At 40.2% G+C, this 25,548-nt stretch overlaps 2 protein-coding genes across 3 annotated transcripts; one reads left to right on the forward strand and one right to left on the reverse strand.

The window, feature by feature from the left end:
• Positions 1-5,962: 5,962 nt before the first annotated feature.
• On the reverse strand, positions 5,963-11,212 carry LOC137826163 (uncharacterized). Of its 2 annotated transcripts, none has more exons than XM_068632031.1 (2): positions 6,892-11,212; positions 5,963-6,637 (listed from the first exon to the last, which is right to left on the reverse strand). In XM_068632031.1, exon 1 carries the CDS (start codon positions 8,916-8,918, stop codon positions 7,656-7,658), a length of 1,263 nt encoding a protein of 420 aa, XP_068488132.1. In that variant the 5' UTR covers positions 8,919-11,212; the 3' UTR covers positions 5,963-6,637; positions 6,892-7,655. The 2 variants fall into 2 exon arrangements, with proteins under 2 accessions (XP_068488132.1, XP_068488133.1); XM_068632032.1 differs by having other exon boundaries at positions 5,966-6,637; positions 7,221-11,212.
• A 7,497-nt stretch (positions 11,213-18,709) lies between these two features.
• LOC137824748 (secreted RxLR effector protein 161-like) lies at positions 18,710-19,468 on the forward strand. The gene has a single exon (XM_068630422.1). The coding sequence runs from the start codon at positions 18,710-18,712 to the stop codon at positions 19,466-19,468; it is 759 nt and encodes a 252-aa protein (XP_068486523.1).
• Positions 19,469-25,548: the final 6,080 nt, after the last annotated feature.

The following is a 25,548-nucleotide window of genomic DNA, read 5'->3' on the forward strand; positions in this document are numbered from 1 at the left end:
CTGTGCCGGAGCGACATTGATCTCCTTCTGCAGTTCCTTCTCAAACCGGGAGAAGGGTAGGCGCACGCCGATGGTCTTAAAAACCACCTGGTACAGGTAAAAGAAGGGGACCCCTTCGTTGGCCCGTTCGTCTCCACATACTGGCTCCCCTAGAGTGCAAGGGAGCACAACGATGTCGTCGTCATGCCTCCTCGCGAAGGCCCGGTGGTCATAGGAACACGAATCCCCTTTGTGCTCCCTTATGGCCCTGGTAGCGAGTAAGCATGAACACTCGTCAAGAAGTTCACTCGAAGCCCAAGGGTACAAGTCCTTGGGATTGACCCTGGGGGAAGCAGCATGAGAAGACATTCTTTAACAAGATCAGGGATTGTCAAGGGTGTATGGACTGCCGGAAATGCAAGAGTCGAGCGAGGGGAGTGAATGCTGGAACAACCCTTCGTGAGAAGAGAAAGGGTGCAAGAATAAAGGGTGCAAGAAGAGAGAGTGTAAGTAGGTTATGAAGAGTGCAGAAATGATGAGAACAGTTTCAGGGTTTGAAGGGTTAAATAAAGCGATTAGAGCGCCAAACGACGCGAATGGATGCACCGCACGATCGAGCCACGTGGCAGAAGATGAAAGGATGGCCCTGGCACCGCTGGTTAAACTCAGAGAACGTCGTATCAACAGAATACCCAGTGGTACGATGCGCCGTCGAAAGTGGATCAGGGGCACAGTAGGAGTCAGAATCAAATCGAATGACTGAATGTCCCATCGGCCATACAAGAAGCGCCACGTGGATCAAGTCGAATGACTGAACGTCCCATCAGCCATACAAGAAGCGCCACGTGGATGGCACGGGCGAAACCTTGAGCTCTTCGCTGTCCCAAGCGTCGACCAAAGCTGAGGTCAAGGTCAATGCCAAGGTAAGGACGACGCCCAAGGCGACGTTAGCATGAGACGCCCGAGGCGTCGCCTGGAAGGACCTAAAGGATGACGCCAACATGAGACGTCGCGGCGTCGCTATCCAAAATTCCAGCGGCCACGCCTCCCCGATACCCACAAGTAGGAAAGACTGTGGAGGGAGACGAAATCGAAGAAGGCAAAGTTGGTTACTAGCGTCGCCTCCCCGATACCCACAGGTAGGAAAGACTGTGGAGGGAGATAAGACCACCAAACGCCAGCGAATCGCCGGCAGGGTGTTCCCCGATACCTATGGGAAGGAAAGACCATGGAGGGAACGACCCCCCCCCCAGAGCACTCGGCGTTTAGACACCCGGGGACGATACGGCGCTGCTGTAGCAGGCCTCTCCTTAGGCGTGGGCGCCGGGCGTTAAGGATCAAGGAAAGGACCGTTTCGGTGTTAGAGACACCCCGTGGACGATACGGCTTCACTAGGTGAGCCTCTCCATGGGCGTGGGCATTGGCACGTGACCTTTCCCGGGCCTACAAGGCCGCCCAACGAAGTGAAAGAAGCAAGTATAATGCAAGCAAAACAACCAAGGCACAAGAAGGCAAAGGAGGAGAATAAAATCGCACAGGCAGAATTCTATGTCGCGAGGACACGAAAGTAATTATAACAAAGTTCCAGAGTTGTATCAATAGTGCAAATGATTCAAAGAATTACAAATTTGTCAGAGAAGCTTAAAACAAGTATGGGCTGATGATCGAGGGATGGCGGCTCAGTCGTCTATCTCCAAGGGCACGACCTTCCCATCAACAATGTGGTGAGTGGAATCGCAGCTGGAAACGTCAATCCCCGGATTCGTGCAGACAGCTTGAGCCAAAGCTTCTTGGAACCCCTCCTCGAAAGTACCCGCTATCTCCTGGATGAGGGCCTTTTTGTCCTTCTCCAGCTCCTCAATGGCGGCGTCCCCAAAGGCTACCTGCTTCTCCAAAGCCTCCTTTTCCACGCGAAGCCGATTGACCTCGACCTGTAGTTTGTCATAGTCAGCCTGGAGAAGGCCCATAGCCTTGGCTTGGGTGGCCATTTCCCCCTCCATCCGCTCCATCTCGTCAGCCTGCTCACAACAACGGTCCTTCAAGTCCTTTTGAACTTCTGCATCAGCTTTGACCAATTCCTGAAGGCCCGTTATCTGAACTTGGAGGGCGACTTCCCGAGTATAAAAGTCAGCCTGGAGCTCCAATGCCTCTGCCAGTTGCCTCTCAGCTTCTGCTTTGGACTCTTGCGCTTGCTTCAGAGAGGTTTGGTAAGTTTCGTTCTGGCATCCCAGGGTTTTCTTCTCCTCCTCCAGAGCAGTTACCTTTGCTTCCAAGGCCTGGAGAGTTTGAGTTTGCAAGACAGCATTCCTAGCCTGGGCGCGCCATTCAAAGGCCACCGCCAAGAAGGCCCCCAAGTAGAAAGGCATGCCTTCCTTCCTGTCGGTGCCCTCTGGCATAGTCCCGCCACTGAAGCCCCTCATCAGATGCATGATTGGAGGAGGGATGGCGATGAGATCGGGGGCGGCAGCGGCAGCGACGGGAGTAGGGGAAGCAGAGACTTCAACCGGTGGTGGGGGCGGGGCAGACTCGGCACCTTTGCCCCCATCCTCTTGGACTGTTGGGGGTGGAAGTGAAGTCGCGCTTGGAGGGTCATGCATGAAGGGATTTCCTCCCTGGGGCGACGCCTTTAGCAGAAGAGGAACCCACGCAGATTTTCTCCTCTTGAAAGGCGCCACACCTTCCGAGTCCTCATCATCTGATAAAATCTCCAAGACCCGTTTCCCTTTGTCAAGGGGGGTTTGAGTCGGTGACGAGGCCGCGGCTAGGGGAACGGCGGCGATGGGCAGAGGAGAGCTGGGAGTTGGAAGCGCCTCGGGGCTATGTGGAGATGACGGAGATGAGCTTAAGGGAGCTTCGGCAGTGACCGGAGGTGGCGGTGACAGAGTTGGTGGGGGGATCGGAGCAGCAGCAGGGACGGAGGAGGCGCTCGCCTTGGCGGCACGAGCCTCCTTCATTGCTCTCGCCAGCATCATCCTTTTAGAGGCGTCCATCACCGATCCTACATCAAAACAGACCAAGCAGCAGAAATTAGGACCAAAGCAACTATACTAAATTACAAAGCACATAGATGCGTGAGATAAAAACAACATGACACCATGGGAAACAGGGGGAAGAAGTCGTGGGAACAAACGTCCGGCGAGCAGGGTGTTCACAGCAAAAGGGAGAAGGGGAGAATCTCCTTACCAAAGTATGTTGTCAAGGCGTGAGCGTTGTACTCGCTAGCAACCAGCTTCAAGGTATCAAAAACGATCCCCAGCCCAGCCAAGGCCTTGCTTACCTCCCTGTCGGCAGGAGATAGCTCCTCTAGGGCTTTGGCCCTAAGCAGCTTGGGGCGCTCCGTCCAATAGAGGGGAAAGCCGTCCAAGGCTGTGGAGTCGTGCTTGGCACTGTACACTCCAAAGAACTTCCCTTTCCAGTTCTTGTAAGAGTTTTGGAAGAGGGAGAGGAGGATCCTGCCCGCGATCCCGGAAAAGCTTACCCAAAAGCTTTTCCCCTGCTTCTTCACTTCGAAGAAATGCAGGAAAACATCTACGGAGGGAATGATGCCAAGGTGTCCGCAAAGAATCTGAAAACCCCTTACAAAGGCCCAGCTGTTGGGGTGGAGCTGGGCGGGGGCGGTATTGATTTCGGTGAGGAGTTCCCGTTCAAAGGGGGTGAATGGGAGACGCACTCCTACGCGTTTGAACACGGTCTGGTACATGAAGAAGAAGGGTTTCCCCTTTCTAGGTCTGTCGTCCAAACAAACAAGTTCCCCAGGCCTGCCGGGACGGACGGATATGTGGGCGTCATGAGTGCGGCAGAAAGCGTTAAAGTTATACAAATGGGGATCCCCACGGTGAGCTTCCAGGTCCTGGAAGGTAGTCAGGCTGGTACACTCGTTCAAAAGCTCGTCGGGGGCCCATGGGTAGTAGGCTTTGTAGTTGGACTTGGGGGTCTTGGGGGAGGAATCAGGCTCCGCGTTCGTGCGCGTCATGGTGTAAATAAATAGCTGGAGAAAGAAGAGAGGAAAAAGGTTTAACAAGTGTAGCCATGACAGGAAGGGGAGTGAAACCCCGGAAACATCACCCACACGAGAAAACCCAGGAAGAAGGAGTAGGGAACAGAGAAGGAAGGAGAAGCGGAAGAACGTAGTAATACATGAACATCAACAGTCCCAGGCAGTTCAATAAATCATACAATGCGACGAAAGGGAAGAGTCGGGAGGATTCGAAACCATACCTTTGCTGTCAAAGTGAAGGCGGAAGAAGGGCACAGGAAGGAGAGAACAGCAGTTGCAGAGAAAAGGGGTTTGAAGACGACGAACAGTGCAAAGACGCAGAGAGAATGAATGTAACAGTGGGGTGAGCGCGGGGTTTGGGGGTAACTTAAACGTTACATTTCGCAACCCAAGAGGCGCTAACTAAGAGCCGTGAGATCGTACCACGTGTCAAAGGATCAATCACCCCAGGGAAACGCAAGGGTCTCTAAAGGCTGGCCGTGCGATGGGCTACATGGCACGCGATCAAGGGTAGCCCCGAAAGGTGTTATTATCACCATTTCAGAGGATGTCCAATCAGTCAGTAAGAGCGCTCCTATGGTTCAAAGAGCGTCACGTCAACAATTCGAGAATTGTTGAGTCAGCAGGGAGCGACACGTCATCAGGATGGCACATGGACGGCGTGGGCGAGGCCTTAGTCTTTACGCTGAAGACAAGTCTTCGGCTTAAGACTGGGGGGCTTGTGTACCGTCCCGTACCCGGGCGTTGACTAAGTCAAGGTCAAAGTCAACACCAGAGGTCAAAGTCAACACCAGGCGTCGCATAGGTGAAGAGACGCTAAGTGCCAGCGTCACCAAGAAGAGGCGTCGCTAAGGCAAGGCGTCGCCTAGGTGAAGGCGTCGCCCAACCAGGGTGTCGCCAGATCAAACAGTACTAAAGCAAGGCAATCACAGTGTGGATCCCCGATACCCATGGGTAGGAAAGACCATGGAGGGAGCGACGCCGTGGGAGGGCCTCAGGTCCCGATAACCCGGGGCAGCGATAAAAGGAAGGAAAAAGTGGCTTCAAGGCCATAGTGATAACACCAGTGTAGGGCAGCCTGACTCGTGAAGTACCCCTGCCGCCCCAGAGACGCCTTTGGGACAGATACGACTCAAGAGAAAGGTCACGCCCAGGGTAGCCAGGTGCAGGGTACGAGAGGAAGGCAGATACGCTCTCAAAGTGAGTGACTAGATGATTGAGGGCACGAGTTGGCACCCAAAAAGTCACCCCTAGCGCAGTACCACTCCCAAGCAGGAGGACTCACACGTAGAAACGTCCCCAGATGGGCAGAAGCGCCCCCATATGGGGTCATGGCATCGTGAGGCCCTCCACGTGTACGACAGCCAGGTCAGAATAGAAACACCTTCTAGTCAGGTGCCAGGTAATTAAAGTCATTCAATACAGTTTCCGTTTCGAACATTCAGGTACTATAATGGCTCCCAAGCGTTTCAACGTCTTAAATGCGCTACGTTTTCTAATTAGATACGCGGATTGAGTGCGTTACATTCGTAATTTAAGGCGTTTTAAGGCGCTTTAATGCTTGGGTAGTTTAAATAGCGCGGAGAATGTTGGAAACAGGGTTCGAACTTTTGGCAAATTCACCAGAACTCTCTAGTTGCTTGCTCGTGCTTTGAGACTACGGACATGATGTGAATGTAACTACAAGAACACATGATTCTTGACATTCTTAGGAACAACTTGAGCTGGATTTGAAAGGCACTTTACTTTAGAATTGGATCAATGTTCTAAATTCAAGAACTCACCAAAACTAAGCACCAACCAAGACTCATATTGAAGTCCATGTATTATCAAATTGAATCAAAACAAAAGGAAAGAAGAACAAGAATTAAAACTGGACAGAATTAAGAAACTAGCTACTGAACCGAAAAAGAAACAAAGAACAAAGCTGGAAAACAGAATGTAAACAGTAGAAAATGAAGGAAACACATTAGGAAATGAAACTACCGAATGGAAAATTGAAGAAAGGAAAGAAGACACTTATATGAAGCTGCTTGCTGGATTTTGAGGATTGGAAGAAGCCATTCACGCCACTTGGAACCTTGAACCAAGATAAGTGATGGAGTGTCACCACTTGAAGCTCACCATAGCTCACAAGATAAGGCAAAGAAGAGGAAGACTCAAAACTCACAAATTCTCTCCAAAATTGAGTATAGTCTCTCTACTATAAAATTCCAATCTGAATTGTACAAGCTAAGCACCTTTATTTATAGCCTAGAGGTGCTGAAAAATAGGTGGGAAATTTCAAATAAAACTCATTTGAAATTCCCACCAAAAACAAGTCACATGGGAGGTGTGACCTTTTTCTACTATGACACCTCCTAAAAACTACACCTACACCCCCCTACTAAGTCACATGGACAAAGTGACTCTCTCTAATACATTCACACCTATTTATTTAATATCCACACCTCCTACAAGAGTCATTCAAATGATGACTTGGGCTTTTTGGGCTTGGGCCTTCTTGGGCTTGGGCTTGGGCTTGGGCCTCATCTTTTGCAAAGACTAATAAGAAGAACTTTAAATGCTTTGGCCCTTGTCCATTTCTTCTATTGATAACATCTTTTTGATTCTCATCATACTCCCCAAGTTGGAGAGAATTCGTCCACGAATTCAGTACTCCTACATAAAACAAAGTAAGTTTGCAATTAGATAAGAGAATACAAGAAGAAATAGGCAAACATGACTTAGCACGTTGAAATGTTGGGAGTTCAGAAAAAGATGTCCTATACATAGCCCATGTTGGAAAAGATTGTTTAGAAATGATATTATTTGGAAAACTAGAAGGTATGAAAAAATCATCCTTAACATTCTTCATCCAATATGGTGTATAAGTAGGAAGCTTGGGTAATGAACAAGACAAAGAAGAAGGATACCTTGTAGGCGTAGCACGAGTCAACAAAATTGAATTAGTTGAGAAGGTATTATGACTCGGTTTATCATGTACTTCATTCGTTTTTTCATTTTCTCTTTTAGTTTCTTTGGGATTGGTCCTATATGCAGGGCTATTTGGTAAAGAAACCTCGGGCATGAAGTCGATTTGGTGTTCAATCCCTCTTAGAGGTGGTATGCCTTTAGGAGGATCTTGAAACATATCTTCATATTTTTTTACCAAATTGTCCAAACATGTGGGACTATCCTTATCCGACTCACATTCAATAGTCCTAGGAATAGCTAAAAAAATAGGCTTTTGAGTAACTATTACCTTTTTAACTTGTTGTGTGGACATGAGAAGGCTTCTCTTGGAATTTTTTTATATCATTTTCTTTCTCTCTCTTTTCTCTCATTTTAACTTGGTCCTCATGAACTTCCTTTGGAGAGAGAGACTTAAGAATGACTTTGTGTCCATGGAAGTGAAAAGACATTTTGTTGGTAAAGCCATCATGAAAAACTTTTCTATCAAATTGCCATGGCCTACCTAAAAGAATATGTGTGGCTTCCATTGGGACAACATCACACAAGACCTCATCTGTATATTTACCAATAGAAAATGTAATGAGGACTTGCTTGTTAACAACTATCTCACCCACCTCACTCAACCATTGTAACTTGTAGGGCTTGGCATGAGAGATGGTAGGCAATCCAAGTTTGTCTACCACTCTTGTGCTTGCCACATTCGCACAACTCCCCCCATCCACAATCAAAGAGCATACTCTATCACTAATAAGACACCTTGAATGAAAATATTTTCTCTTTGAGTTTCATCAAAAGGTTTTAAAACTTGTCCAAGTATGCGTCTTATTACTAATAGGTCACCCTCATGTGGGCTTTCACTTTCACTCTCACTTGGGGATCTAGAAGGTGAGGAATGTCTAGAAGATTCGGACCCATGCTCACTACTATCTACCCCATCATGCATATACATAGTTCGTTTAGTAGGGCAATTAGAAGCAATATGTCCATAGCTTAAACATTTAAAACACTTCTTACTAGACGATTTTTGTGGTGATTTAGGCCTAGCATTGGAAGTGGAAGGCTTAGACTCTCTAGGTTTGAAAGTAGAGTCCTTAGAAGGGATGTTTGAAAAAGAGTTTTTATTTTTCCAAGAAGAGTGGTAGTAGTTATCTTTAGAAGAATTTTTGAAAGCATTTTTCCTTGCAAGTTGATTTTCAATTTTGCTAGCAAGGTGCACCACATTTTCCAAAGAAGAATATTCTTGTAACTCTACCACGTCTTGAATATCCCTTCGAAGTCCACTCACAAACCTAGCTATCTTAGCCTCCTCACTCTCACCCATATTAACTCGAATTAAAAGCGTGTCTAGTTGTTTAAAGTAATCATCCACACTTAGCGTGCCTTGATGAAACCGTTGGAGTTTCAACATAAGGTCTTTCCTAAAGTGTGGGGGTACGAATCTAGCGCGTAAACATGCTTTCAAATCGTTCCAAGAGACCACGGGCGGCCTCTTGTGTAGGTCAATGTCCATGAGGTATTGATGCCACCATTGCATGGCATAGTCCAAAAATTCTAAAGAAGCTAACTTAACCCTATGCTCATCCCTAACCCCATTTACATCAAAAATTTGGTCCACCTTAGCCTCCCATCCTAAGTATACATTGGGATCACTATCACCACTAAAACTAGGAAGTTTTACATTTGGAGAACAAGGGCCAGCCACATGTTGGCGCCTCTCTTCATGGTGATGATGTCTTGGCCTTGGATTGTCTTCATAATAACCATGGGAGTGCCTTGAAGAATGCCGACTAGGAGGAGGAGTTCTTTGCTCACGGTTTTGATGCATTTCCTCTCGGTTTAACTCCAAACTTTGGAGCCGTGCTTCCATCTTCCTTATCACCTCAAGATAGTGAGCATTGGATTGCTTGGCATTCTTTAAGTCCTCATAAAGGGCTGCCTTTTGTGGTGAGCACGGTTTGGAGGACTCTCCACTAGAGAAATGAGCCATGAGCAGAAAATACACAAAAACAGAAAACAAAACAGTGAAAGAAACTTGTTAAACAATTAAAAACAGTGAGATATAGGTTGCTGGAAAAATGCCCAAGAAAGCACTCAAACCACTCCAAGAAAATATTCTGTCCTCAACCAAGCCTTGCTTGTGAAATGGAGTAGCTTCAAGTGAAATATGTTACAGCAAACCAACTTACTTAAGAACAAGTCTCCACACAACTTTTAAGAAGAACAAAAAAACAAGCAAGAAAAAGGTGTAAACAATAAAAGCTAAACCAAAAACAGAGAGTAATGTATGACAAACTAGAAAGAATATGAATGAAAGACAATCAAGAAAAATAAGGAACTCAATGAATAAAGAAGGCACACAAAAAGAGTCCTAAAGAAAAGTGCTAGAGTAGATTAAAGAAAACAGAAAACAGCTACTGGAAATTTTTTTTTTTTTAAAGCAAACTGTGCTATGTTTACAGATTTAACTGTACCGATTGAAAGCGAACTGGAATGTGAAAACTTAACCACAGAAACTTCAATGTCTTAACTCAAAAATGGCGCTGGAATGAGGTAAAAACAGTAAGCCAATTGAGAGAAATAATTTTTTCAAAATTGCTGCCCAATTACCGTATTCTTTTCGGCAGTATTGTACACTTTTCGTATTTTATTTATCATTTTTTGTGTACTTGGAATTTTTGAGTGATTCCTTTTTCTATGCTTTTGTAACACTTTGAAGTATGTAAATCCAAATTTTCACAAATTTCCTATGAGCCAATTAATTGCAGTAAATTGAAAACAGTAGCACGTTTGTAAGAAAACAGAGGAGCCTATTTAGGAATGAAAAACGGTATGATGAACTAGCAAAGACATAATGGAAATTGTGTAAAGGAACTTGTATAGAATGAAGATACAAGCATGAACTCAAAGCTAAAAATGAAAATGCACAAAGGATCAAGCAATAAACTCAAAAAAACAGAAAGTAAACCAAAGCAAGAAACAATTAAAGCAATAAAAGTACTACTAGAAGTAATGACAATTATGGAATAACATGACTAAGACAAAACTTGACATGATTACAAAATTAAAAGACATATAACAAGATATAACCACAAGTGAAAGGAAGCTTAAGGTCAGCTCTAGGAAGGAGAATGCCATTCCAAAAGAGCAGCCATACTCATATGAACAATGAGTGCTAGAGTCCTTTTCACAAACACATGGTGTAACAAAAGAAAACAACAAGAAAACTCAAAATAAATCCTAAAACAGAATGGTAAACAACTTGAATTAAAGAGCTCTTGAAAGTAAAGTGCAATACAACTCAAAATTTAAGCAAGAAACAAGCCTAGACTCTAGATACCACATGATGTGAATGTAACTACAAGAACACATGATTCTTGACATTCTTAGGAACAACTTGAGCTGGATTTGAAAGGCACTTTACTTTAGAATTGGATCAATGTTCTAAATTCAAGAACTCACCAAAACTAAGCACCAACCAAGACTCATATTGAAGTCCATGTATTGTCAAATTGAATCAAAACAAAAGGAAAGAAGAACAAGAATTAAAACTGGACAGAATTAAGAAACTAGCTACTGAACCGAAAAAGAAACAAAGAACAAAGCTGGAAAACAGAATGTAAACAGTAGAAAATGAAGGAAACACATTAGGAAATGAAACTATCGAATGGAAAATTGAAGAAAGGAAAGAAGACACTTATATGAAGATGCTTGCTGGATTTTGAGGATTGGAAGAAGCCATTCACGCCACTTGGAACCTTGAACCAAGATAAGTGATGGAGTGCCACCACTTGAAGCTCACCATAGCTCACAAGATAAGGCAAAGAAGAGGAAGACTCAAAACTCACAAATTCTCTCCAAAATTGAGTATAGTCTCTCTACTATAAAATTCCAATCTGAATTGTACAAGCTAAGCACCTTTATTTATAGCCTAGAGGTGCTGAAAAATAGGTGGGAAATTTCAAATAAAACTCATTTGAAATTCCCACCAAAAACAAGTCACATGGGAGGTGTGACCTTTTTCTACTATGACACCTCCTAAAAACTACACCTACACCCCCCTACTAAGTCACATGGACAAAGTGACTCTCTCTAATACATTCACACCTATTTATTTAATATCCACACCTCCTACAAGAGTCATTCAAATGATGACTTGGGCTTTTTGGGCTTGGGCCTTCTTGGGCTTGGGCTTGGGCCTCATCTTTTGCAAAGACTAATAAGAAGAACTTTAAATGCTTTGGCCCTTGTCCATTTCTTCTATTGATAACATCTTTTTGATTCTCATCAGGACAAGGGACTGGGGAAAGATCTTTGCCTGAGGGAGAAAACACACACACATATACACAGTTCTTTTTACCACCTTCAGAGTGCCATACGCGGTGCTCAGAGACGGAGGTGCACAATTTTGGTGTTTCTTGCTGGCTGACTTGAGCGTCGGATTGCAAACGGCCGGTAGGGCCCCTCTTTGTCCTCTCTTTTGCAGGAATCCACAGGTAACCAGTGGGAAGGAGTCCCTAGCTGACGGTTGAGGCCGCGCACGAAGACGTCCCGGTCAACCGGACGGAACAACAGGCACACTGCTTTTGTCTCTCAAATTGAACCAAAGTCAATTGATGAAGCTCTCAAGGATGAAAAATGGGTTGATGCTATGCATGAAGAGCTAAATCAGTTTGCAAGGAATGAGGTGTGGTTTCTTGTCCCTAAAACAACTTAGATGAACATCATTGGTTCGAAGTGGGTGTTCAGAAACAAAGTGGATGAGGATGGTGTGATCACAAGGAACAAAGCAAGGCTAGTTGCCAAAGGCTACAATAAAGAGGAGGGAATTAATTATGGTGAAACCTTTGCTCCTGATGGAAGAGGCCCCAGCACCAACCCTTTGAGAGGCCACCAAAATGCTACCTTGAGGCAACCACTAGAGTCATAGTCAAAGAAGGGTCAAGAGGACACATTTTACATGTCATAGACTCTAGTGTGTCATAGTTTTTCTTATTTTTCTAGTCAAAGTAGCATAGTTTAAATATTTTTGTAAATGAGTTGAAACATGCAAAGTGGTACCTAAAATGCTAACCTAAGTTTAATTAGAGTTTCCTACTCCTAATTAAACTTTGGTCCAGCCCACAATTAGCCTAAGTGGAGCATAAGGTTCTAGAACTCCTAGCACATGGAAGAATTCTAGAACCTACCTCACATGTGCTGAATTTTGGAGCCACCATCCCATGTGCTCCCATGTGCCATGTGCTCCATGTGCTTCCATGTGCTCACACTTGCATGTAATTTGGCTAGCATTTCATTTGTATTTGGCTCTTCAAATTCCAGCCCTCCAATCCTATATAAGGAGGTGCTTGGCTCTCATTTTGTAAGATTGAATAGAGTATTGTTATGCTGTCAATTTTGTGCCATACACTACTCCTTGCCTAGCATCTAGGTTTTAATCTTCATTTCATCACCTCCAAAGGGGCTGGCCGAACCTCCCTATTTTCACACTCTTCATGCACGTTCAAGGCATCCATACTTCCTAGGAAGGCCTTGCTCATCTCATCCACTAAGCTTCCGCAACTTTCATCTCCAAAAAGCAAAGAAGAGCTCACAGGAATGCCATCATTTGGTATCATGAGCTATGGTTCTTCAAAGATGAGTATCTCTTTGCAATTTTCTTTTTGAATTCTTCTTATTTCCTAGTTGTTCATCTTGATTCCAAGTTGTCTTTCTGTTTTTGTGTTTTAATATGATTTGAATGCTTGTTTATTCATTTCAATCGGTGGGTTTGTTCAAAATTGTGCTTGAACATCTATTTTCAATTTTTTGTAGGATTCTTGATATCTTTGTGTTGCTGTTTTTATTTTTAGTTATTTGAGTCTTTCTTGAAATTTCATTTGGGTCATATGATGCGTTTGAGTCATTTTATTTTCTGAATCTATAAGTTTTGTCAAGTCATGTGATTCCAAAATTTGTCAACAAATCTTAGTAGTACTTTTCTTGGTTTATTTGTTTCTTGTTTTTGTTTGAATGCTTGATCTGAAATCTGCTTTGTTTTGATCCTTTGGTGCTTTTTAATTTTTAGTTTGAGTTCATATTCATGTGCTAGATCCACACAAATTCCATTACACTAATTCCATTGTGTTTTTTGTTGGTATATCTTTCTGTTTTTATTCTAGATTTTCAGAATCCTCTGTTTTCCACCATTCTGTTTTGGCTGATTTTGCTTATGAAAATTAAATACAACATAAGAAAATTATGAGCCTCTGTATTTCACTAGATTGAGGTGTTCGAAAAAGATAAAAAAAATAATCAGTTGAAAAAAAAAGAAATAGAAAAAAAAAGATAAATATTACAAAAAAAGTGTGCAATCCTGACACTACATCTGGCGGTTCTGAGCACTATTTTTAAAAAAATTATTAAAACTAATTGGTGCATGCGTTTGGAGTGAAACCAAAGCCAAAAAAATTTTAAGATCTTGATTTGTTTGAATATCAATTTTCAGAAGCAAATATTAAAAGGCCAGCTCCGCATAAATCTATGAAAATCACACATTCTGGACCACAACATTTTGTTTCAGTGGTGCTGTTTTTTGGTTTTTAAATCAAATCTAGTGCTATTCCATAGGTTCCTTTTTGTGTGCCATCCTTTCTTTGAGTACCCTTTTTATTTTCTTGTCTAATTTCATTTGAACTCTTTCTAAGTTGTGTCACATTTAATTCCATTTGTGTGGTACTGTTTTTCAAATTAATTTGTTTCTTGCTTTATTTCTTTGACCTCTAAGCTTGGTGGTGGATTAATTATCAATTGGTACTTGATTGAGTGGGAATTAACTTGAGGGGAGTCTAGTTTTGCTTAATAGGTGCTGGATTGAAGAATTAATTACCTAATCCCAAGAGGATCAAAGGCAAGGGGCAGAAACAAACACATACTAAATACACCACATACCATGGAAGGCCCAACAAAGAAGAAACAACAAAGGGAGTGCAATTGGGAAAACAACAAAGGGAGTGTCATTTAATTTCTTTGCAATTTCACTCTTGTTAATTACTTGTTAATTACGCAATTAGACGGTGAGTGTGTCTTCAAGGGCTCCAAGTGTCCAAGAAGCCTCACCTAGGGCCGACTAGCTTAAAACTATCTAGCTTAGCATTTGTTAATTGTTTTAATTACATCAATTGCCTTAGTTAGCTACGCTTATTTTGCTTGTCTTTTTCTTGTTTAAGCTTTGATATTTTTTTCTTGGGTTGTTAGATAACTTGCATTGTTTCTTGCATTAAAAATTTGATTTCTCCAACCTCATTGTGTTTTAAGTGGTTTACCAAGAGAAAGATTTGTGGAAGATCTTGAGGGATAGTTTTTGGCTAAGGCAAGACTTGGTATTTAAGTAGTCCATTGTGACTCACCTCTCTTACCTGGAAAACTACCTTCTTTAACTTCCCTCATTTTTCTCAAAGTAAAACATTTTTAGACACAAAGTTCTAGTCATGTCTTCTCATTCTTCAAAGTCTATGGAAAGTGATGTGAAATCCATCAAATCCCTTTTGAAACAACTTGCAAAGGATGTTCAATTAATTTCCTATAAACAATTGGAGAACGAGTCTAAAATCAATGAAGTAACTAGAGCAAAGAAAGAGAAATCTCAAAATTCAAAAAAATCACATACTCATGCATCACATTCCAAAGATAATGAGTCTCTAGGGGAGGAAAGCCTTAAAATCAATGATTACTACCAACCACCCCCCAGAAGAAATAGGCAAAGGGAGCAAGAGGGCCCAAGGGAGGTTAGGGTAGACCTACCTCATTTCCATGGCAAAGAAAACGTAGAGGTATATCTAGATTGGGAAATGAAAGTAGAGCAACTCTTTGCTTGCTATAAGGTTAGTGAAGAAAGAAAGGTATCCTTAGCCACCCTTAGCTTCCAAGGAAATGCCATGTATTGGTGGACCTCTCTAGAGAGAGAAAGACGTCTTCATAGGGAACCTCCCATTGAATATTGGAATGACCTTAGGGGAGCCCTAAGACGTCGACATATACCCTCCTACTACCATATGGAGTTAATGGACAAGCTCCAAAGACTCCAACAAAAGAATATGAGTGTAGAGGAGTATAGGCAGAAAATGGAGCTCTACATGATGCGAGCATCTATTAGAGAAGAAGAGGACACCACCATAGCAAGATTCCTTAGTGGCCTCTCTCTTGAGATAAGAGATAGGGTTGAACTCCTTCCCTACCAAGACTTGAATGATTTGGTTAAACTTTGCATTAAATTTGAACAACAAAATTTGCGCAAAACTTCAAGTCAAAGGGTGGGTTCATACTCCAACTTTTATCCCAAGAAAGAATTTAAAAGGGAAGGTAGCACATCTAGAGAAGAACCCAAAGAAACTACCAAACCTTTAGTAAAGGATACCTCCACCCCACCCATACGTGCTAGGGACACCAAGTGTTTTATGTGTTTTGGAAGAGGACATGTGCAAGCACAATGTCCAAACCAAAGAGCTTTGTTCTTAAAAGGAAAAGATGAGTACACCAGTGGTGAGGATGAACCTAGTACAAAGGAAAAGGAAAAGGAAGAAGGTGAGAGTATAAATCCTTTGGAGGGGGACTTATTGATGATTCAAAGAACCCTCCACAATCAACCTAGTGAATCCATCGAGACACAACGAGAGAACATCTTTCATACAAGATGCAATGTTTTAGAAAATATATGCTCTCTCATTGTGGATGGTGGATCATGCTGCAATTGTTGTAGCACTAGATTGGTTGAGAAACTAAATATACAAGTAGTTCCTCATCCAAAACCTTACAATTTACAATGGATCAATGAGAATGGGGAACTACGTGTAGACAAACAAGTGGAAATCAAGTTCTCTATAGGTAACTACAAAGACAAAGTTTTATGTGATGTAGTACCTATGGAAGCTTGCCATATCTTATTAGGTAGACCATGGCAATTTGATAAGAAAACCTTGCATGATGGTCTAACTAACGAGATTTCCTTCATCCACAAGCACAAAAAGTTTGTACTTAGCCCTTTACCACATTCCCAAGTGGTAAAAGACCAAATACAAATGAAACATAAGAGGGATGAAGAGAAAACCCTTGGGAAACAAAAGGCGTGGGAGAAGAGTGTTCCTTCCCACAAGGTCATTCAACAAGACAAGAAAATTAAAAATACCTTTGAAAATATGCTTCTTGTTGAACAACCTAGCCTTACCTTTTGTAAAGGAACACCTGCAAGCATAGTCAAAAAAGAAGAATCCTTAAAAGAGGCTTGCATAGATAAAGATGTAGTAGATTATTTTTCATATGTGCTAAGATCTCACCAAGTGAAGGTCAAGTTATCTATAGGCCTCTACAAAGACAAATTTTATGTGAGGTAGTGCCTAAAGAAACTTGTCATGTCTTATTGAGACAACCATTGCAAAGAATTAAAATTTTCATGAACAAAGGTTGTATCAACGAGACTACCTTCACACATAAAAGAGAAATTCTTCATGAAGGAGAACTCATGGGACAAATTAGAGTTGATAAAACTCTAGAGCTTTTAAAAGGAAAACTTTTGTCACCCATGAGAAAGGAGGTTCAAAGACATTACCCTAGATACATTTCTTGTTTTAAAACTACACCTAAGGCAATGCCTCATGAACTCTATACTCCTTCACCTTTTGCAAATGATCCTTGGGAAAACAGAAGCCTAAATTTCATATTAGCGCTTCCTAGGACAACAAAAGGTTTTGATTCCATTTTCATGGACATGGATAAACTCTTCCTTAGAGAAGTGACAAGTCTTCATGATTTATCTTCAAACATAGTGTTGGATAGAGCTCCAAAATTTGAAAACCATCATTTGAGGATTCTCTTGGAAAAACTTGAAACTAAATTGTTCTCTTCAAATTCTTATCATCCTCAAAAGAATGGTCAAAATAAAATTGAAAACATAGCTCTTTCTACTATGCTTCGAGAAATCATGAGAGACAACCACAATTCTTGGGATGAATATCATTTTCCTATTGAGCATGCATACAATGAAGTAGTCCACAAGATTACTCATATTTCTACATTTGAAGTTGTATGTGAACATAGTCCTCTTTCCCTTTTAAAGTTGTTACCACCTCCTAAAGGAATTATGCCTAAGGGAAAAGTAACTACTATTGGAAATTTTACAAAACATAAGAGGATTAGAGGACACATACAACCATCAAAAGGGAAATATTGTGAAAAGTTGCCAAAAACAAAAGAAAAACAAAAATGGCAACTTCATACAATCAAGTTTTCTCCAATTGCTCACACTAACTCCTTTGCTTTGTTTCAAGATTCCCATAGATGGACATTTGATTCGGGAGGACACACCTTGACGAAGCAAGAGGCTGCTATTCGAGATCAAGTTTGTAGATCTGAGGATAGATCTTCTCAAGAAGGAGGAGATGATGGAAACCATCCAGCCACATTCATCCCCCTAGTTGAAGAAAAAGCATTGGATTTGAGGACAAATCCTTTTCAAGAGGGAGGGGATGATGGAAGAGGCCCCAGCACCAACCCTTTGAGAGGCCACAAAAATGCTACCTTGAGGCAACCACTAGAGTCATAGTCAAAGAGGGGTCAGGAAGACACATTTTACATGTCATAGACTCTAGTGTGTCATAGTTTTTCTTATTTTTCTAGTAAAAGTAGCATAGTTTAAATATTTTTGTAAATAGGTTGAAACATGCAAAGTGGTACCTAAAATGCTAACCTAAGTTTAATTAGAGTTTCCTACTCCTAATTAAACTTAGGTCCAGCCCACAATTAGCCTAAGTGGAGCATAAGGTTCTAAAACTCCTAGCACATGGACGAATTCTAGAACCTACCTCACATGTGTTGAATTTTGGAGCCACCATCCCATGTGCTCCCATGTGCCATGTGCTCCATGTGCTTCCATGTGCTCACACTTGCATGTAATTTGGCTAGCATTTCATTTGTATTTGGCTCTTCAAATTCCAGCCCTCCAATCCTATATAAGGAGGTGCTTGGCTCTCATTTTGTAAGATTGAATAGAGTATTGCTATGCTGCCAATTTTGTGCCATACACTACTCCTTGCCTAGCATCTAGGTTTTAATCTTCATTTCATCACCTCCAAAGGGGCTGGCCGAACCTTCTTATTTTCACACTCTTCATGCACCTTCAAGGCACCCATACTTCCTAGGAAGGCCTTGCTCATCTCATCCACTAAGCTTCCGCAACTTTCATCTCCAAAAAGCAAAGAAGAGCTCATAGGAATGCCATCAACTCCTGTTGCAAGATTGGAAGTTGTGAGGTTGCTGTTGGCTTTTGCATGTATGAGTGGTTTTAAACTCTTTCAAATGGATGTCAATAGCGCTTTTTTAAATGGCTACATCAATGAGGAAGTGTATGTGGATCAACCACCAGGCTTTGAAGATCATCAATATCCCAATCATGTCTTCAAGCTAAAAAAGGCTTTGTATGGGCTGGTGCAAGCTCTAAGGCAGTGGTATGAAAGGCTTAGCAACTTCCTTTTGTCTCATGGCTATGAAAGGGGAATGATTGACAAGACTCTCTTCATCAAAAAGTCAAATTCTGAAATTATCCTTGTGCAAATCTATGTTGATGACATCATCTTTGGTGCTACACAAGATAGTTTGTGTCAAGAATTTGTGGCTGCTATGAAAGGTGAGTTTGAAATGTCTATGATGGGAGAATTGTCTTTCTTTCTTGGATTGTAGGTTAAGCAAACAAAGGATGGAATCTTTCTATGCCAATCAAAGTATTGTAAAGAGATCCTCAAGAAATTTGAAATGGAGAGTTGCAAGGAAGCAAGCACACCTATGCCATCAAGCTGCTACATGGATGCAGATGTTGCTGGAAAAAGGGTAGATCAAACAAAATACAGAGGTTTGATTGGCTCTTTGCTCTATCTAACAGCAAGTAGACCGGACATTATGTTTGCGGTATGTCTTTGTGCAAGATATCAAGCAAATCCAAAGGAATCCCACTTCAAAGCTACAAAGAGAATTATGAAATATCTCAAAGGAAAATCAACTGTTGGGTTATGGTATCCTTCTCACTCTCCCATTCATTTAATTGGCTATTCAGATTCTGATTTTGCAGGATGCAAGCTAGAGAGGAAAAGCGCAAGTGGCACTTGCCACCTTCTTGGTCCAAACCTCATCTCATGGCATAGCAAGAAGCAAGAATGTGTGGCCCTCTCTACTGCTGAGGCTGAGTACATAGTTGCTGGAAGCTGTTGTGCACAAATCCTATGGCTCAAACAACAACTTGCAGACTTTGGATTGCAAATCAACAAGATCCCTTTGATGTGTGACAATACAAGTGCTATCAATCTTACCAAAAATCAGATTCAGCACTCAAGTACTAAGCATATTGAGATACGTCATCATTTCATCAGGGATCATGTGAGCAATGGGGACTGTGAAGTGAAGTTTATTGAGACAAAAATGCAGCTAGCTGATATCTTCACAAAACCATTACCAAAAGAGAAGTTCTTCTTTTTGCGAAATGAGTTAGGTATCCTTGACCTTCAAAATCTTTCCTAAATCTGTTGTTAGAGTCTATTTGTGAAGACAAATAGGGGGAGAATTGATTAGTTCTTGTGTATCCTTCTCTAAAATTGTTTAAAACCGCTAAAATCTCAGGTATAAAAACTGTTTATGCTTCTGCTGATAGAAACAACCGATTGTTTTGTGTAAACAACCAATTGTTTGTCTGGAATATTATTTTCAACATGTGAAAATCTAACCTGCTCATGTAGAAAACATTGGATTGTATATATGCAGTTTTTATAAGAACTGCTTCAGATTCAATCAAAACCAACACAAGCAACCAGGGATTTGTCTTCATCAAATAGGAGGATATTGTTGAATCAAGTGTGTTCAAGCTTTGAATAATCCAAATCCTTTGTAGTTTGATGGAAGGCTGAATGTGCTTGCTATTGCTGAGGTGTTTTAGAATAGGATTTGGGGTAGATTATCTGTGTTAATCCACTCTTGATTGAATCCAAAGTTTAAGCATTCTCAAACCTTTTAATTGAAAGTGTTTTTCAAACTAAGTGAAAAACAACCTGTTGTTTTGTCGAAACAACCGATTGTTTTATACTTAGGTGCTTTTAGAAAGGTTGAAAACTATTTTTGATGGTTGACTTGCTGTCAAACCAAAACAACCGATTGATTCGTGAAAACAACCGATTGTTTGTTTTGGGACCATAACAGAAAACTGTTTTGTGCTTTGACTGAGCTTTAAATGATTTTATAACTGAATACGCTCCAGTTTTAAATGCTTTGACCAGTCTTTGAAAGCAATAAATAGTTTGCTCAGATTATGTAACAAACAAAAACTGAGATTTAATCAAAGAAAAACAGATTTGAGTTTTTCACTAATTTTGCTTTTGAAGAGTTGAAGATTGCTTTGATCAAGATAATGTGGAATAGGATTTTCATCTTGTATTGATTTCAGATCTTTCTGTAACAAGTGTAATCCTTTTGTACTTTGTGTGAACTCTATGTGTGAAGCTGAGAAGTGTTGCGTGCTCTTGAGGTTGTCAAGATCAGCATTCTTGGTGGTGTTTTTTGCTGAGCCAAAGGAAGTGTGTGTCTTGAGGGGATCAAGGTCACTTCTTTGGTGGTGTTGTAAGTAATCTAGGGTTGATTGCTTAGTGGATTCCCCAGTGGTTTCTGGGAAGACTGGATGTAGCTCTTGGTTTAAGAGTGAACCAGTATAAACCTGTGTGTGGAATCTCTCTATCCCTTGAACTCTTTAATTGTAGTTTATATTTGTGAACTGGTATAAACAACCGATTGTTTCTACGAAACAACCGATTGTTTTTCTGGTGCTGTGCTCAATTGCTTTGTGTTTTTGGCAAACTGAATTTTGAATCAAGTTTTCTCAAAGTAATTTCATTATAGACTTAAAAGTTTGCGAAAACCCTCTTTAAACCATTCACCCCTCCCCCCCTCTAGTTTAAAGCCATACATTCTAACATTAACAGCTGATCATAACTTCTAGAATCAGTGGAAAAATCACTCACCGAATCAGAGATTGATCCTTCATCATGCACCATGAAGCACATATTTTCTTCTTTACTTCCAGTTGAGGAGACTTCATTTTCCTCCCAAGAGATATATGTTCTTTTTCCTCTGCCTCTTTCACTCTTTTCTTGCTGGTTGGTTTTTCTTTATTTTGATTGTTTGGACAATCAATCTTTATGTGACCTGGTTTACCACAGCCAAAGCAAGTATAAACTAGAAGAATTTGAATCATTTGATTTAGAGTACCTTTTTCTTTGTTGAGTTATGTCTCGGTTCTTCCTTTTTTAGAAATCTGAAACTGATTTAGAGCAGACTCAATGTCTCATCATGTTCATGATTCTCCTCTTCCTCACTTGTATCATGTTCTATGCTAGTCTTTAAAGCAATTCCTTTGGCTCTTTTCTCCACTGTTTCTTGCTCTTTCAATCTTTTGATTTCAAGCTCATGCTCCATCAATTTCCCAAACAATGCAGCAGTGGACATCTTGGATAAGTCTCTGGATTCAGAGATTGTTGTTACCTTAGGCTGCCAGCTCCTGTCAAGGCATTTCAGCACCTTTATGTTGAGCTTTTCCTTGTCAAAGATCTTACCAAGTCTAGTGAGATGATTTACAATATGTGTAAACCATTTATGTACATCTACAATGCTTTCTTCTGATTGTATCCTGAAAAGAGTTGAACAAGATGCTTTGATGTCTCCAAATCCAAGAGGAAAGCTTGAAGACCTTGCTGCTTAGTGTGTGTGTGTTGTCTAGTTGTTTGAAACTTGTTAATTCACTCCTTAAGTTGATCTAAGTTCATTTGAATCTTTAACCTTTTGAAAATATGTGTTTTCTAAAAAGCTTTCAAAATTTCAACAAGTTGTTTTACCTTAGCTGTTTTTGAAAAGATTTTGAAAAACTTGGTTGACTTTGCTGTCAAACCAAAACAATCGATTGTTTTGACAAAACAACCGATTGTTTTCCTGAAAACCTTAACAGAATTCTGTTAAGCGGTTTTAATATGTTTTAAATGATCCTAACTAACTTGGCTCCTTTATTAAATGCTTTTGACCACTTGGTGGGTCTATATAAAGGTAGTTTTATGCTCCTAATTTTGGAGTAAGAGAAAGAGTTTATCAAAACAGTTTTTCCAAGATTTGAAAGTGCTTTGTATCATTCTTAAGTGTGTGGAATAGGATTGGGTTGTAATTCTGAACTTTAAGCTTTGTAATACCCAGGTGTATTCTATTCCCTTCTTCTTTGATTACTGTATTTCTATAGTTGTGTTGCGAATGAGTGTTGCGTGTTCTTGAGGTGTTCAAGATCAACATTCTTGGTGTGGTTTGCCAAAGGTAGTGTGTTTCTTGAGGGGTTCAAGGTCACTACTTTGGTGTGTGGTGTTTGTAATCTGGTTTTGATTGCATAATGGAATACCCAGTGGTTTCTGGGGACTGGATATAGCTCTTGGTGTAAGAGTGAACCAGTATAAATTGCTTGTGTGCTTATCTCTTACCCTTAACTCTTTAAATTATGTTTTTAAGTTGTTTTTATAAACTGTTGATAAAAACAACTGATTGTTTCGACAAAACAATCGATTGTTTTTCTGATATCATGTTAAAACAGTTTTGGGTATTTGTTTCCTTGATTCTTTTCCCTGTAATTCAGCATTGATTTTCATTATACCTTCAAAGTTTGCAAAAATCCCTCTTAAACAATTCACCCCCCTCTCGTTTAAGGCCATATATTTTAACAAAAAGGTCATATTCTTGAATGAGTGAGTGCTTCGTTGCTTGTTTCACATCATCCGTGCCCTCACGGGTTACTTCTAGTACTTCCCACATCTCCTTGGTCGAGTTGCATTGAGACACTCTAAAGAATTCATCCATATTCAATGCAGATGATGATGTTCTTGGCTAGGGAGTCATACTAAGCCTTCTTCCTTTCACTTTCACTCCAATCAAACCAAGGCTTCTTCATTGTTTCTTCCTTGACAACCTGCATAGGTACAAAAGGTCCACTGATCACTGCATCCCAAATTCCCATGTCAATAGATTCCATGAAGATTTTCATTCTAATTTTCTATAATACAAAATTCACACCACCAAACATAGGAGGTCTATTAATAGATGCACCTTCAGCAAAAGACATTTTAAACTCAGACATAATGCACAAACTTGAGTAAAATACAATCGTGGCTCTTGATACCAATTGTTGGGTCTATTAGTGTCTAAGTTCAAGAGGGGAGGGGTGAATTGAAGTTATAAATTTTTTACAATCACAAACTGATTTACAACAATTAAGAAGAACAAAAACAGATTGATTTTGAAAAGAATAGATTTATTGTTCAGCACACTTTAACAAAAATAGAACTTGTTGTTGAAGATGGATTCTTCCCCTTCAAGACAAAGTGTTTGATATAGCCAAATGTGTATTTTACCTTAGTGTTTGTATTTGCTTTTAGGATGTCTTAGGTATAGATTAAAGGTTGTTTAAAGTGGGCTTTTTGCTGGGTAACCCGCCTCTTAACCCCTGACCATGTGATAAGAGCAAACACAAATTTTCTGAAAATGTTTTTCACATGTTTTGTAAAAATATCCTTTACTGCATAGAAAATGAATATGTTCTTTTCTAAATGAATATATTATTTCCTAAACTAATATCTTGATTAAGTACTTTTGAAAATAATGTTTTATGCATCAAGTATCTTGATTAAGTCTTCATTCTATCAAAACGACTGAGTTTCATTTGTTAAAAAAGTTCTTGTTATCGTTTTGAAAATGAATATGTTCTTCCTTAAATGAATAGATTCTTTTTTTGTCTGGTGCCATGTTTCTTAAAAGTTTTTTTTTCACAGCTTTATCTTTGCACCAGAGAGTTTGACTAAGTCTCCTACATCTAACAAAATCTTTCACTGCTCTCGAAAATAAGTCTGTTAATTTTATTTTCAATCTATTCTCGAAAAGGATAGTTGCTTCTGACTTGAAATTAACGTTGAGAAAACAAGTTTTACAACAGAGATTGAGTAGTTTGCATTGAATAAGTACGTGTTCTTGAAAGATTTTCAAAACCAGAAACTGTGTTTGTTCTTGCTTGGTTCTAAGGCTTGGTTAGAGGTGTTGTCATAGTGTGTGCAATCTGTTCTACTTGTCTAAGAAAAATTTCTTCATTCTCTTTCTAGGTGTATTCGTTTCATCTTTCAATTCCTTGTAAAGTGTGATTGTAAAACTCTTATTGATAGGGTTTCTTGAAGAGTTGTGTGTGCTGGAATAGTGTTTTTCAGCAAGGTGTGCCATGTTCTTGTATGGTTCAAGAACAATGGTTGTGTAATTGTTTTGAATTGCGTTTTAGTGGATTTCACCTTGGATTAGGTGAGACTGGATGTAGCTCAATTGAGTGAACCAGTATAATCTTGTTATGTTCAAATCTCTCTTGATCTCTGCACTCATTTACTGTTTTGTTTGTTGATCTGTCAGAAAAATAAATCTGTTCAATTAAAATTGAATCTGTTCATTCTAGGTTTATTCATACTGTTCTTGTTTTCAGGAAAACCAATTTGAAACTTTTGTGAAATACTGTATGGGTTGTTAAACATAATTAGAGTTCATTGTTCAATGAAAGTTAACTCAATTAATTGACAAGTTTTAATCAAAAGGTCAATTGTGTATTCAAGAATTGTATTGTACTGATTCTGCTGTTTCATTTTATTCCATAGAAATTAATGTGAACATTGCTAGGTGATCAACTTTCTTAATATCACATAATCGCACAACTGTATAACTGTCTTAATACATTAAGCAAAATAAAAATAAATTTGTTCATTGTTAAATAAATATATTTTTTTCCTCTGTTCTGCAAAAAAGACCAAATATGTGCGAAAGTTTTAAAAGCTCAATTCTGTTGGGTTTAATAGTGCCAAAGTTCAAGAGGGGGGGTGAATTGACCTTTTAAAACTTCTTCGCAGAAACAATGTTTAACCCAGTTTTATAGAAAATAAATCGATTTATGTGAAAATGAACAGATTTATTTCAGCGCTGTTTTTCTGTTTAAAACGCTTTTAATACAGCAAAGCTAATCACAGGACTATGCAGTGAGAATTTCCAGCAGCACACACAGATATCAGATTTGAAAACCAGTGAAATACAAGAAACAGCAAGCTTCAATTTCAAGCAAGTGATTAAGGTTCAATTGATAGCATGCTAGTTAATTGAGTGACCTTTGCAAACAAGCTGTGCCAGTGGCTTTTAACAGACTATGAGTGTTCTTCTTGATGTCAAGAAATTTTCCAGAAATTAAGAACAATGAATCACAAAACAGCAAGCTTCAATTTTAAGCAATTGTTTAAGGTTCAATTAATAGCATTGACAGTTTCTTGAGCAGCTTATCACAGTTAATCTGTTCCAATGATTTTTAGCAGATTATATATGTTCTTATCAGATTCAAACACCTTTTTCAGAAATCAAGAACAGTATGCACAGTGCCCAGAAAGAACAAATTTATTTTCAATTGAACAGATTTATTTCTTTGTTGTTTTATCAATTATGCAGAAATGAAATTGCAGAGAGAGAGAGAGAATGAACACAAGCAATTATACTGGTTCACTCAACCTGAGCTA

The sequence above is a fragment of the Phaseolus vulgaris genome, chromosome 8, assembly GCF_000499845.2.
Source record: "Phaseolus vulgaris cultivar G19833 chromosome 8, P. vulgaris v2.0, whole genome shotgun sequence".
Classification (NCBI taxonomy): Eukaryota; Viridiplantae; Streptophyta; class Magnoliopsida; order Fabales; family Fabaceae; genus Phaseolus; species Phaseolus vulgaris.

Coding starts and splice junctions, on each gene's coding strand:
- LOC137826163 (XM_068632031.1), bottom strand. CDS start 8,918: ATGGCTCATTTCTCTAGTGGAGAGTCCTCCAAACCGTGCTCACCACAA.
- LOC137824748 (XM_068630422.1), top strand. CDS start 18,710: ATGGAGAGTTGCAAGGAAGCAAGCACACCTATGCCATCAAGCTGCTAC.